General features: G+C 31.6%; 1 protein-coding gene across 1 annotated transcript; it reads left to right on the top strand.

Moving 5' to 3' along the window:
- The first annotated feature begins 7,380 nt into the window (after positions 1-7,380).
- Positions 7,381-11,738, top strand: LOC139520131 (zinc transporter ZIP1-like). Its single transcript, XM_071312593.1, has one exon. It carries the CDS (start codon positions 7,696-7,698, stop codon positions 8,707-8,709), a length of 1,014 nt encoding a protein of 337 aa, XP_071168694.1. The 5' UTR covers positions 7,381-7,695; the 3' UTR covers positions 8,710-11,738.
- Positions 11,739-15,202: the final 3,464 nt, after the last annotated feature.

Genomic DNA, 15,202 nt, shown 5'->3' with positions numbered 1-15,202 from the left:
GATACTATTAGCAAAAGGTCAACTATATTTAGTGTGTGGAATGATTGCAAGGTGTATATGTCAGCATGGCAGGTTTTATTTTACCGTAGCCTTATTTTCGATGCACATTGATCAATGTAAAGTTCTTTGGTTTGTTTCTAAGATTATTTTAGCCAAGGATCAGCTGACTCTTGGTGTACATATAAAAAAGGAAGACATGGTGTGATTGCCAATGAGATAACTCTTCACAAGAGACCAAATGATGCAGATATTAACAAATATAGGGCCTTCAACAATAAGCAAAGCAAATACTGTATAGTCAGTCTTCACGCTGAATGGCAGCCCAGGCAACCCAGACTTGTAAAATTTCTCTCTGGCCTGTTAAAATCATCTACTGGCCAATAGAATCTAACTAAAAAATTTTAAAAATTGAGCTCCGAGCCTCTAGATTTAACAGTTCCTCGTGAAGACAGTTATAGTCCGCTATAAAATGCTCTGAAATGACAAATGCAAAACAATTCAAATGAGAAAACTTACTGCCTTATTTATGTACAAAAAGATTCTTTAAAAAAAAAAATATGTAACAACAACAAACACTGAATTATAAGCTCCTGACTTAGGACAGGCATATCCATACAGAAAATGGCGGGTTAAACATATTTGCATGGTCCCAAAACCCTCCCCTAACTTCTTACCTTGGCGTAATAGTACAACATAGGAATGAATTACTAGTATACAATTCAGTTGTAAAAGGTTTAACTATCTGGACTGATGAATACAAATAGAAATACATCTAACAAAAACAGAATGGATATTGGAGGGTATTTGCACATCCCAACAACAAGAAAGAACACATACAGATCTCGGAGTACACATCTGTCTGGCAAGTTTCGTCCGACCTTGACCTCGTTTTCATGGCTTAGTAGTTAATGTTAAGTTTTTATTGTTTATGTTAATCCGATATTTTAAGCAATAGGTCAACCATGATTGGCTTATGGAATAACTGTTGGTTAACACGTCTGTCTGGCAGAATTTATCTGACCTTGACCTCATTTTCATTGTTCATTGGTGAATATTGATGTTAAATGGTTCTGCTTCTGTGATACTATAAGTAATAGGTCAAGTATGTTCAAGGTATATAATAATTTCACGTAGTCTGCCAGATTGGCAAGGATTATCTTGCATTGGCCTCATTTTTATGGTACATTGGTCCAATTCAATTTTTTTAAATCTGTTTCTCAGATGCTATAAGCAATACTAGTAGTCGAACTGTGTTCGATGTATATTATGAAATTCAATCATAATAAGTAAAGACTAGTAGGCGAGACATTTTATTATGTGCACTCTTGTTGTTTATTGGTCTCTATCAACTTTTTTAAAAATTTTGATTGATTTTATAGAGGTTTCTGAAGCTATGGTCTGGAAACAAAACAATATGGCTGTTTTCCTATTTACAAAGTGACCATACTCTGAAAAAAAAGTGAAATCCGTCAAATTCAAAATGATTATTGTTTAAGTAGTCTAGAAAGTGGTGGCCTCATGTGCAAATGCACACGAAGAGGATTAAATAAGTAAGTCTAGAAAAACATTTCCACATTTTGAAAGCATTTGTACAGATATACCAACATGTAAGTTACCGGTATCGTCTGGGAACATTTAACAAATCTGCTTATCAAAGTGCACAATATAAACACGAAAGTGAAATCAGTAAAAATTCGAAATGGATTTGGATTTGATGGTCCTGACAAATTATAAATGATTTGGGGTTGCCTTGCTCTTGGTATATAACCACTTTATTGTGACTAGTCAAACGAAAATGCAAGAAAATTGTACATATTTGAAACACATTAGCTATATAAAATATTGAAATACGTCGAATTTTAATAAAATGACGATTTTTGACCAATTTCAGTATTTTTCGATTACCTTGAAACCTTGACAGAGACATGTCTCTGATAAAGATACCCGCAAATATTTAAATCATATATTTTTCATAAGTATAATCTAGATTTTTTCCCTAAATAAACAATGCTAGCTACCTATTTTCACACACTTGTGAATTACTCAGGAGAATTAGTTGTTCTGCTTTCCTTTAATAAAACATTAAAATCTCATACCAATCCTCATACCAAATTTTTGACTTGCTGTATAATTAGATTTAATTGGTGTAGGTGATGGTGTTTTGTTAGCCCATTCTGGCTGAGTGAGTATTTAAAATATTTTATAACAGGGATATAGGGATAAATTGGTCAAACCTTTGACGATAATACCGGGTTGCCCCACTTCAGCTTAGAGGTTTTGAAAGTGTGAATAACTAGAATTATGAGTACCAGAGGCATTTCAAAGGTCGACAAAATTTGAATCAGCGCTTTATGTGAAACCACTGATATGTGACACATGTCCTATTTATAGAAAAATGTGAAACAAACGTGATTTTAAATTGATTTTTATAAATCTTATCAAAATACAAATTCTAGATTCACACTTCGTTTACAAGTTTGTAGGCAGAGAATGAACACAAGATGTATTTTTTTTTCAGATTGAAACCTTTGAATTATACCATTAAGCGGACAATCATTACACAACTTTTAACAGAGTTCAATACACAATTATTGACCTCTTTAATTATGTCTATTAACCAGTTAAGTGCATTATGTATTAAACTGTCCCTTAATTAATAAAAGCAAAATTGGTCTATTACAGACTAACAAAGCAATAATACAGGACCATTATGAGTAAACAGGGCTCATATGAATATGAATAAACAGGGCCATTGTGAATAATCAAGGCCATTACGGATTTTCAGTTATTACCAATTCAAATACATTTCTGGAGAAAAGAAATATCAAGAAATTAATTTCTGTGTCATTTGGTCTCTTGTGGAGAGTTGTCTCATTACAATCATACCACATCTTCTTTTTCATAAATGGTCAATTTACACTTTATTTTTTATTCTTCTTTATGTGTTGATTAAACGCAAAAGTCTGTATTTAGACGACTAATGCATCTAAGTCAGGAATCTGATGTACAGTAGTTGTCATTTGTTTATGTAATTTATACGGGTTTCTCGTTTCTCGTTTTTTTTTATAGGTTAGACCGTTGGTTTTCTCGTTTGAATGGTTTTACACTAGTAATTTTGGGGCTCTTTATAGCTTGTTGTTCGGTGTGAGCCAAGGCTCCGTGTTGAAGGCCGTACAATGACCTATAATGGTTTAATTATTTAAATTGTTATTTGGATGGAGAGTTAATTGTCTCATTGGCACTCACACCACATCTTCTTATATCTATCTAACAAACTGTATATGAACCATCCTCTGTTTGCTGCTGTAAACGATAGAGTTAGTCGATCTTTATCACTTTTTAGAATTAATGAGAGCCATTATAGTGATCTTGACGGGATTAGGAAAGTCAACCAACTGTTCTTTTTATACAAATAAAAAGATGTTCTCTTTAGGTAATTGTAATTAGTTGATGTTCTTTGTGCTGATTTCAGCATATTTTTATTTTCTTGAAAACTTCATTATAGAAGAAACCTGTAGGTATTTTGATGGCATATTCATTTAAAAATCCAGATTTTCAAGATATGAAATTGAAAGTTAACCATCCCACCAGAGACATAATTACAATTATATGTCTCTGATCCCACTCAATATTAATAGCTTAAATTAATTAGTCCGACAATTTTAGTTATTCTGTTATCCTGTTTAAGATAAAATTGAGAATGGAAATGGGGAATGTGTCAAGAGACAACATCCCGACAATAGAACAGACAACTGCAGAAGGTCACCAATAGGTCTTCAATGCAGCTGGCCCCTAAACAAATAGTTATCAAAGGTACCAGGATTATAATTTAGTACATGTTTCGTCTAAATAAGACTCATTAGATTCTAAACTCCAAATTATACACAAGAAACTAAAATTAAAAAAAAAAATACCAGAAGCTTGTTATCAAAATGTCTCATTGTAATCTTCATACTCAAGTTTGCTTTTCCTGACGTATTATCAACACATTATCACTGTGACTTTGAGATGAGGAATAACAATTAAAACACTTTCCCTTGGTTGTATGTTTTTTTTCTGTGAATGTATTGATCTTTTTTTGTTAAGGACTGATACTTCATATCCCGTTTGTTTGTTTGGTTGGTATTTTTTTTTTTATTATTTCATAGATCTAGAAAGACAAAAGTGACTGAACCAAATTTGAACAATATAAAATTATGTATATGTCGAGTCAGAAGTTGTTTGTCAACTGTCCCACTACCAAGACAATTTTAGACTATAACACGACCGACACTCGGCTAACCGAGAGATTGGTCGGTTAATCTATATTGAGTATGTGGCTATATGGGCGATTGGTCTGTTAATCGGGTTGGTTACACGTCTGTTATGAGTAAAAAGCACAATTTAATGTTAAACTCTATTAAATATACAGATTTTTGGCATATTATAAGAACCAAATCAAAAATAGAAAAATGTCTGACAAAATGATATCTATCATGGAACATTTTCCACCTGTAAAAACTTTTAATAGTCTGCGCAGTTTTCAGTAAAACTAAAAGGCGTCGCAGTATGTAGTATCTATGCTTATACGTATATCAATTTTTTTCTAATAAAAGGTGAAACAAACAATTTTACATATCATTTAAAGGACACAAAATAGTACTTTGGTTCTAAAAAATAAATTGACATTAGTAAATATTTCATAATTGTAATATAACGTGAATCAGCCTTAATTTTTGTGTCTGTTCAAAGTAACACGTTCTCAAATCCGACTGAAAGTGTCTTTCTAATACAAAACAGGGTGCATATAACGTATATTCGTTCTCATATGCACATGATATTTGTCACTGGACGTTAAACCCTAATTCGTCAGCATCATCCAATTGGATCTTTTTTTTTTCTATTACTTAATCATATGTTGTTTATAAATCATTGTAAAGAAGTAAATGGAAAGGAGCTAATGCAGAAAGTAGCATTTGGTTATCTTAAGTTTTAATTCATTTTATTCCGTTTAGTTCCTTTCTACATAGCTGCAGAGGAAAACTGTAGTTGTCCGCATGTAAACTTCTAGCATTTTTCACCAATATGAGTACATCGCAATCCGTTACTGTTTCAACACACAGGGGTGTTTCATGTCTGTATTCTTAAACTTTAATTATTATTTTTTCTCTCTTTTTTTTTAGCAATGCATCACTCTCTACTGTCCTTATCTTTTATTCTATATTCTGCGTTTCCATCCAGATTCTCGTGTATACCATGAGGGTCCGGATTAGGGGTGTTGTTTATTTCTGTATTCTTTAAATTATTATGTCACTTTGCTTTACATTTTATCTTTCTTACTCACTATTCTTTCTCTATTCTTTATATTTTAGAATCCCAATATATTTTACTTACTGATGTTTAGTTACATTACGACGTTTATCTCTGATTTACCAATGTAGATGACAAGTTGGTGTCATTAATGACAATTAAACAGAATCCTAATGATATATGCGACCATTCTTGGATGAAATTAATATTACTTTTATATTATTCTTTTTGAAACCATTTTTATCAATTTCCAATTTCCACTGTGTGAATTGTTCATTGTTTATGTGTTGCTTCCGTATGTATTTTATGTTTCATTACTCATGTGTTGTTTCCGTATATTTTAGCCGTTCATTTTGAGCCCGTATACTTATTTGATCCGATAACAACACATATAGCAATAAAATTAAATTTTTATTGCCATTCATAACTCTTAACAGACCAATTAACAGACCGGGTTTTATACATCTGACCCATTAACAGACCAGGTTTTAAATAAAGATTTATTTATGTCACCAAAATACAGATTTTCGTGTAGATTTTTCACACAATGATATCAATATGGTTAAGAAACATAATGCCTGTCTTTTTTCGATGTGTAAAATATTGCATGCAAGTAAATTCAACCAACGTGTCATTTTGTGTACATTTTGTGTGTGTAAAATGTGTATAAATTTATTGATGAGTAACCCGTCTTTTCATTTTATAGATCGTACATCGAAGCTAGAAAAATAAAAATTACACCACTGGATTCAGTACATTGAATTGCTTTGTTAGACATGAATAATTTTTATGATAAAAATATATTTAAAAAGTTATACCATGAAACATGCTGAACTGTCAATGATTTTCTCGATAACACCTGATTAACAGACTTTAGCCAACCCGATTAACAGACCAACCGCCGATATAACCGCATACTCAATATAGATTAACCGACCAATCTCTCGGTTAGCCGAGTGTCGGCCGTGTATAATCTCAATTTAATTTGGACCAAGTAAACTAACCTTTGTAATGCATATGATTAGAATACGGACATGTGTGCCCACCCTTCGCTTAAGCTAAGGTGCATGGGACCTATGTTTTATTCAGATTGTAACCTTCGAATTATGTAAGTTAGCAAACAGTTTATTTCACAACTTATCACGCCACACAATTAATGACCTTAAAGTAATAGTACATGTAGGCTTTTGATACATGTATGTGGAAATGGTAAATTTAAGATTTATTCTTACTAAATTAAACTCTATAGAATTAATATGTAAACAATCTCTTTAAAAGAAGAATGGTATTGAGGATTACAAAGATATTTTTTCGTTAGAAATTTCACGTTTTTTTCAAATCTGTATAAAAAAATTGCTAAGGGAGCTACCATTTGATTTTTATGGGGGGGCTAGGATGAAATTTGAAAAAAATAGGCAGGACAGGAGTTTTGAGCAAAAAAAAAGGCAGGATGAGACACTTGCAAAAAAAAAAGTCAGGACGACAATTTAGGTAAAAAAAAGTCAGGATAAACTAAAAAAAAAAAAAGGCAGGACCGAACAGAGTGAAAAATAAAAAGGCAGGACAGAGATTACAGCTAAAAAAAAATGCAGGACAAAATTTTTCATCCTAGCCGTTAGTTTTCTCGTCTGAATTGTTTTACATTGTCTTATCGGGGCCTTTTATAGCTGACTATGCGGTATGGGCTTTGCTCATTGTTGAAGGTCGTACGGTGACCTGTAGTTGTTAATGTGTGTAATTTTGGTCTTTTGTGGATAGTTGTCTCATTGGCAATCATACCACATCTTTTTTTTTTATATAAGAAGTGAAAATAAATTTGCAAAAGTCTGAATGAAAATGTGTTCACTTAAAAGTTTGCCCCAAAGCCGCCGAAAAAAATAAACATGCGTAGCAACAGATGAAAATAAACGATCAATCAAGAGAGATAATCTTCGTATATTGTTGTCAAAATATCTCATTATAATCTTCATACAAAATTTAGCATTTCCTAATTTTCTTTTCTGCGTGGTCAGATGGTGTACATTATTCAGTTGCTATGATTTATACAGGTACTATTTTATACACAAATCCCGTATCGTATCGTATCAGTGTGTTCTCAAATTTCGATGTACATGCGTACTATTTTCACTACTTGAAACCATTCTCAACAGGGAGAAAGCTATGAACTGGTCAACTGCAACTTTTAATACACTTCTACTACATTTCAATGATGAATTTACCTCACATACTTTGAACCTGTAATTTATTAGAATAATTATAAAGTATATCTCAAGGTCATTTAATAGGCCAACGAGTTGTGAAGCATGATCGATACGTGACACTCGTGCTATTTATAGAAAAATGTGAATCAAACATGTGATTTTAATACAGGTAGTGTATTTTCGATTTAGACGAGAAACAGTAAACATGGATGTAGTACATGTGAAAGTTTTGATTCTTTTTGGACTATTAGTGGCTTCATTTCTTATTGGATTTATTCCCGTGAAATGTATATATCATTATAGAAGAAAATTAGAAACATCAATAGTGTATCGGCGTGTATTAAGTACTCTGAACTGTTTTGCTGCAGGGGTATTCATGGCAACATGTCTATTAGATCTACTCCCTGAAACAATAGAGGCTTTGGAACCGCATATCAAGGAATCGAAGAAACTTGAGCATTATCCTGTGGCTCAGTTTATAATGATTATGGGACTGATGCTAATGTTAACTGTGGAACAATGTGTTATAATTTATACGGAAAAACGAGGAAGAATTAGCCACGAATCAGATGATACGGTGAGAACGGAAGCAATCAAAAACGAAAGAACCGTTTTATCCAACAAAGATGAGTTTCGCGTATCATATAGTTCTTCATCAGGTGTCGAAGTAGACGACTCGACAGGAGAGGCTAAATCAAAAGACTTTGAGAGCAGTGTAACCCTGTCGGTGAAGAATTCTGAAACGAACAGTTCTTCCACACTGAGATCTATATTGCTATTGGTAGCTTTATCTTTGCATTCTATTTTCGAAGGAATAGCAGTCGGACTACAGAAACAGACTACCGATGTACTTGAAGTTTTTATCGGCCTCAGTATTCACAAAGTGGTTCTTGCCTTCAGTCTAGGTATGGCTTTGACACAAAGCAAACTTACGTTTTGGGCACAGATACGATCTATTGTTACTTTCGCCTTAGCCTCGCCGGTCGGGATGGTCATCGGTTTACTGATTGTGGAATATGGCCAAGGAACGACATCTTCTTTAGCAGAGGGGATCTTGCAAGGGATAGCTTGTGGAACATTCTTATATGTCACATTCTTTGAAATACTTCAACATGAATTAGGCAAACCAGACATTCGGTTGATTAAAACCTTTTTTATATTTCTTGGATTTATGTGTATGTCAGGTTTATTTTTGATACATGACCACGATGAACACTAATTGTTAGATTTTTATTTATGTAATTATTTTAAACTGTCATATGATTACTTTATAATCTGACCTAGTTTTAAACGTTTAACAGTTTAAACTTATTAATATAACGATAATCAATGAAATTGTTATCGTACCACATATACAGAACAAATATCTCGAGTTGAAAGTGCAAATATAAGTATCCCATTTTGTTTCACATAAAAGTGTATGTTATTTATATGTTTTGCTGTCGTGATATATGTACGTATTATGACATTTGAATACTATGTATTAAATTAATATCATGTGCGTATCACTATATGCCATGAATTACTTGTTAAAAAGTACTGTTATGTTTTTGACTGAGAGGTGATATGATAAAACCATTGACTTTTGTCATAAAAGTTTATCATTGTCATAAGTAAAAAACATTGTCATAAGAAAAATCGTTGTCATAAGAAAAATCGTTGTCATAAAATCGAATCATTGTGGTTATATAATATGTATTGATGCGTTGTCCTTGTAAGATACCACCACAATGTTGTTGTTTTCGTTGGTGGGTTGTGAATGTGTTTATATTTATAATTCAATTCAATTCAAATATTTATTGTCATATAAACTCTGAACAATAAGTTTGTGACAAATAATATAAACATACACAAAATACATTTAACAAACAAAACCATGAAAACAAAAAAAGCAAAAAAGCAAAACAATCTATCTATATGATATATAAATATATTTTATAAATAAATCAAGAGTCCCCTGTCCTCAGTTCTAATGCCTGTTTAAAATAGGACCCTAAGCTTTCTACTTCTTTTGAGGTTGATGGACAAAGAAGATATTTAATTTTTTCATTTTCTTGCCAGGACATAAAATCTGGCATATGTTTAATTACATTTTCTATAAAGTTATCTCATAGTTTAGCAATTTTTTTGCAGTATAAAATAAAATGGGCTTCATCCTCCATTGTATTACAGGATGTGCATAGTCTTTTTTCTCTAGGTATTTTTAAATGTCTTCCTTTTTCTATCATTAAATTATGATCGCTAATTCTCATTTTTGTTATGTTACTTCTCTTTTCAAAAGATTTACAGTTTAAGTAGTTTTCCATTTCTAAATTTTGCTTTAAACTTTTATATAAATACAATTTACTTTTTTTATCTATTTTTTCAAATTTTTGTTCAAATATATTTGTGTAGAAATTTAAGAATTGATGTTTTAAGGTTTTTTTTAACAACTTTGAGTAATTTTTTCTTTTGTTTCCCTCAAGAATGGATGCGTCCATATTTACCTCTTTCAAAATATTTTTAACATATGTAAACCAGGTATAGCAACCTGAATTATTTAAACTTTTAGAAAGTAAAAAGGATTCCTATAATAATGGATTAATTTCAGAACTTAGTAATCTTGATAAGTAAAGTATACTTTGAGTTTTTATATGCATCTCTAGTGGGTATCTCCCTAGCTCTGTTCTCACAGCTATGTTTGATGAAGATTTTCTTGTTCCGAGGATATATTTACAGAAAGACAAATGTAATTTTTCTAAACTTGATTTATCAGTAAAATTAAGGGGATCTTTATTTGTTTTGGAAATATTTGCACGTTTTTCTGCTCTAAATTTTGTAACATAAGTATCCATATAAGTTATTTCTGAATTATAAGTGGCTATTGGTTTAACTATAGAATCAAAGAGTCTGCAAGCTACTTTAATTGGTAGATTATTTAAGGAACCAGTATAAGTTTTAATGGCAAACATCACTTTCCTTGCTTTATTTACAAGCTCTTCAGAGCTATGCAATAAGTTTCCATTTGATTTCACAAGAATTCCAAGAAATGAATACTCAGAGACATTTGACAAACTTTCATTTTTATATTTTGATAAAGATGTTTCCACTTTTTTATTATTTTGCTGCAGAATCATTGTTTTAGTTTTATTAATATTTAAAGTTAATTGCCATTTTTCACAATACTTTTCTAAGTTGTTCAGACTACATATGTATTTTGTAGGCCTTCTTTACTTTCAGATAATATTAAAAGGTCATCAGCAAATTGTAAAGATCCTACTTTAGTATCAATTAGTTCTAATGGACAGCTATTTTCATTTGAAAACTCTGCATCTAAATCATTAATAAATAAATTAAATAAAGTAGGACTCAATGAATCCCCTTGTTTAACCCCTTGTGTGATTTCAAAATATTCTGAATGCCACTCTTGATGCTTGAAGGCAGATTTTGTTTCCTCATACTGTCCTTTAATAATATTAAATATTTTTTTCCCTGCTCCTGCCTTATACAGTTTATTAAAGTAAAGCTTTTCTCCAGACAGAATCAAAAGCCTTTTTTAAATCTACAAAGCAGGCATATATTTTATTTTTATTTTTGTGTAAGTATTTGTTTATTAAAGACTTAAGCACAAATATACTATCAGAGGTTCTGTGATTTTTTCTAAAGCCAAATTGAGTATTACTTATAGTATTTTCCATCAGTTTAATCAATCTTCCATTTAATACAGCATTAAACAATTTTGGTAAGCAACTTATCAGAGATATTCCCCTGTAATTATTAGGATCAGTTTTTACTCCTGATTTATGCAATAAAATTAAGTATGAGTATTTCCATTTTGATGGGTAAATACCTGTATTCAAAATAAGGTTAAACAGTTTAACAATACTTTTGATAGATACATTTTTACTAAATTTTACTATTTCATTTATAATGGTATCTGGCCCAGGCACTTTTTCTTTTTTTAGCTTACTAATAACATTTTTTATTTCAGAGTATTTTATTGGAGCATCTGTTTCTCTATTAGATATTAAATGTTCTTTTCAATATTAACAAGTTGTTTTTCTATTTCCTCTTTCCATTTTATATTTACAAATGTGGGTTTTCCTTGGTCCTGAATATGCTTCGTAATTATTTCTTCATCTTTTAAAATTTCTGGCACTTCATTACCAGTATTTTTTTTTGTTTTTCATATAATGATTGTAAAATGTACAAATAAATTTTGATATTAATTTTTTTTTGCAATAAAATGAAACTGTTGTCATAAAACTATTGTCTTGCGATTTTTAATGTTTCGTGTGATTTTGCTTCAATCTTGGATTTTTTATTTTTAAATTGAGGGTATTGTAGTACACATATACATCTTCACATTTTTCACTTGGCAAAAGTATCCCCTCGTTTGTTCATTAATCGAATGTCGACAATGAATATAACTTATGGATTATTTCTGTTCAATTTTAAACTAATAATTTAAGATGGCAATCAGTACCAACACAACAAGACATCACAAGACATTTACAGGACAACATAGGGTCTTCAACAATGTACATTGTTGGTTTCGTATGTCAATATGAAAAGAAGATGTGGTATGATTGTCAATGAGACAATTCTCAACAATAGACTAAATGACACAGACATTTACAACTATAAAAGATCACCGTAGTGACCGTACGGCCGGCCTGCAACAATGAGCAGAACCCATACCTCATAGTCAGCTATAAAATGCCCCGAAATGACAATGTAAAACAATTCAAACGAGAAAACTAATGGCCTAATTTATGTACAAAAAATAAAACGAAAAACAAATATGTAACGCATAAACAAACGACAACCACTGAATTACAGACTCCTGACTTGGGACAGGCACATACATACAGAATGAGGCGGGGTTAACGTGTTAGCGGGATCCCGATCCTCCCCTAACCTGGGACAGTGGTTAGGTCTTTTGTCAATCGCATCGGGTGCAGACAATGTAGATTTTAAGTGGCTCATGCATTTTTGTTGATATGTTCTAGTAATTTTCAACCAAATGATGTGTTAAAGATGTTATTCTGGCAAAATCACTCGAAAGGTAGAAAAGACATGAATCGGGATTTACAGAGAATAACGAACAAAAAAAGTGAAAATAGAGATAACGGATCAAGAAAATAAAGAAATGAGGTGTTTAAATATTAAGCACGAATAGCGAATGATCGACTAAAGTTATACAGAATAGAGAATAATGTCATACAAAATTAAAAATACAGAAATGAAAGACACTCATCCAGACCCTCATAAATTTTAGTTTGAGGACTTGCTGTTCGAAATCTTATAAACATCCACCAATATTCTAGAGATTTCATATCAGTATGTTAGTAATGTGAGCTTACTTTCAGCAAGGATTTGTATAGTAAAATACTATACAACTCCTTGCCGTCAGTAACTATGAACTTTCTTTGATAGTCACATTGTTTTGTTTGTTTGTACAAAATTGACAAGAATAATGATTTAGATACATACAGGTCACAATGATCAAAACCAATAACGTATTGATAGCTATAAAAAGTATTAGAACAAACAAAAATATATAGAATTCAATAAAGAAAACCAACGACATGATTAAAGGTAGCACTACAGTCAGATTTTTCTGTCTTCAACCAACAGTCTTTAAAGATTAATTTCTCCAAAACTACTCAATGGATTTTTAAAACCTTCAACTCATTTTACAGCTGAAATATCACTCCTTCTTAATATATATATAAATGTACATATTTTTTTCCGATGATTAAGAAAAACGAAAATGCGCTTTCGCGAGTGAAATTAATATTATTGCATGCACGCGGTATTTTAGCGCACGAAATAGTAAATAGAAAGCATACGCACTGATATTACGGAAAAGAGTACGCAATTGCGTCATCACATAAATTATTTTTATCTAATAGTTGATTTCGAATGTCAAACTACCTTCCTCGAGTGTTTTGACTCCGGATTCATTATTTTTTAATCTGGAATTTTTGAGAACGCAAACCGATAGTGTGCATTTGAAATGTGATCCATAATGTGAATGATTCAAGATGTGAAGGATAGTTGGTCAACAGTGCCGGAATACAATTTCAAAACCGTACCATAGTACAAATATAGATGCTTTAAGGTTAAAATATTAAAACAAACTAACAAAAATAGAATTGAAATTTTATAATAAACATACGTTCCTGTTCGTAATTTTTTCCGAAAATTTTGAATAATATAATATCAAAAACACAAATCTCAAGTATTTACGTATGGACATTTTATTTATTAAATGCATCTATTTTTAAATTCTAACATTCCACTATAAGAAATAAATTACTATACAAATATAAGCAGATACTTATAAATCCATACTAAAAGAGGGACGAAAGATACCAGAGGGACAGTCAAACTCCTAAATCGAAAATAAACTGACATTGCCATGGCCAAAAAAGAAAGAGACAAAAAGACAATCAATAGTACACATGACACAACATAGAAAACCAAAGAAAAAGCAACACGAACCCCACCAAAAACTAGGAGTGATCTTAGGTGCTCCGGAAGGGTAAGCAGATCCTGCTCCACATGTGGCACCCGTCGTGTTGCTAATGTTACAACAAATCCGGTAAAAAGTATAATTTGCTAGGTCACATTCATGAAAGGGAAGGGGATTGTGGTTACGACATAAGGAACATATCCGATATCATTTGTGAAACGGTTATTCCATAACGGTCAACCAACTCGTGATGGCGTCCGTAAAATTTACGAAGCTAGGATTTCAACTTCACCATTTGGAACTCTTGGTTTAATAGCTGTCTTGTGAGCAGCAACCCTCTATTAAGAAAATCATGATAGGAAATGCAAGCACGGAAATATCGTATCAATTGGGAGATATATACCCCGTATGCAGGTGCTGCTGGAATGTTGCTACTTAGAAATGGAAAGTTCGCAATTGGAAAGGTCTCTTTTGTCGTAAAGTTTTGCTTTCAACCGACCCTCATTGTCAGTTTCTAGTAGCAAGTCAAGATATGAGGCCAACTTAATTGTATCTGTTGTATCCTTTATCTCTAGTTCGATGGGATAGATGCGTTCAACATAGTCACCAAATTTGAATTATTTAGTTAAATAACATCATCTATATAGTGGAAAGACGAGTTAAAGGATATTGCTTACTTCTTATCTTTTTTCCTAAGAAGTTCCTGTATGAAGTTAGTCTCATAATAATAAAGAAACAAATCGGCAAGAAGAGAGGCACAATTGGTTCCAATTGGAATGCCGACAGTATGTTGAATAACACGCCCTCCGAACGTAACAAATATGTTGTCAATCAAGAAATCTTGATAATGCCAGTTTCAGAAGAAAAACAAATGTTTGAATCAGAGTGATCCTTTACAAAGTAGGATTTATCCCTCCCTAAGACAAGATACTTGTATTTACGTTGGCCATTCTTTTTTTTATGAAAAAAAACAATACCAACTCTTTCAATTTGTCTTTTAGTTTGAAATGTGGAATACTTGTGCAAAAGACCTAGGAATACAGATATAGTATAGAATAATTAACATTATGACAGTAATCAAAATTTGTTATGATTAATGTAAATTATTATTATGTTTTTTTGTGAGCTGCAAGGATTTAAAATCTTTGTGAATTAAAAAAAAACACAAGTATTTTCATTCACGACCGTTAAAAATTTAGATATTTAATTAATTTATCTTACTTTCCGTTTTATGGATATATCAGGCAACCTG

Source organism: Mytilus edulis, chromosome 4, assembly GCF_963676685.1.
Source record: "Mytilus edulis chromosome 4, xbMytEdul2.2, whole genome shotgun sequence".
NCBI classification, from domain to species: Eukaryota; Metazoa; Mollusca; class Bivalvia; order Mytilida; family Mytilidae; genus Mytilus; species Mytilus edulis.
This window is presented reverse-complemented; position numbering and strand designations above follow the sequence as displayed.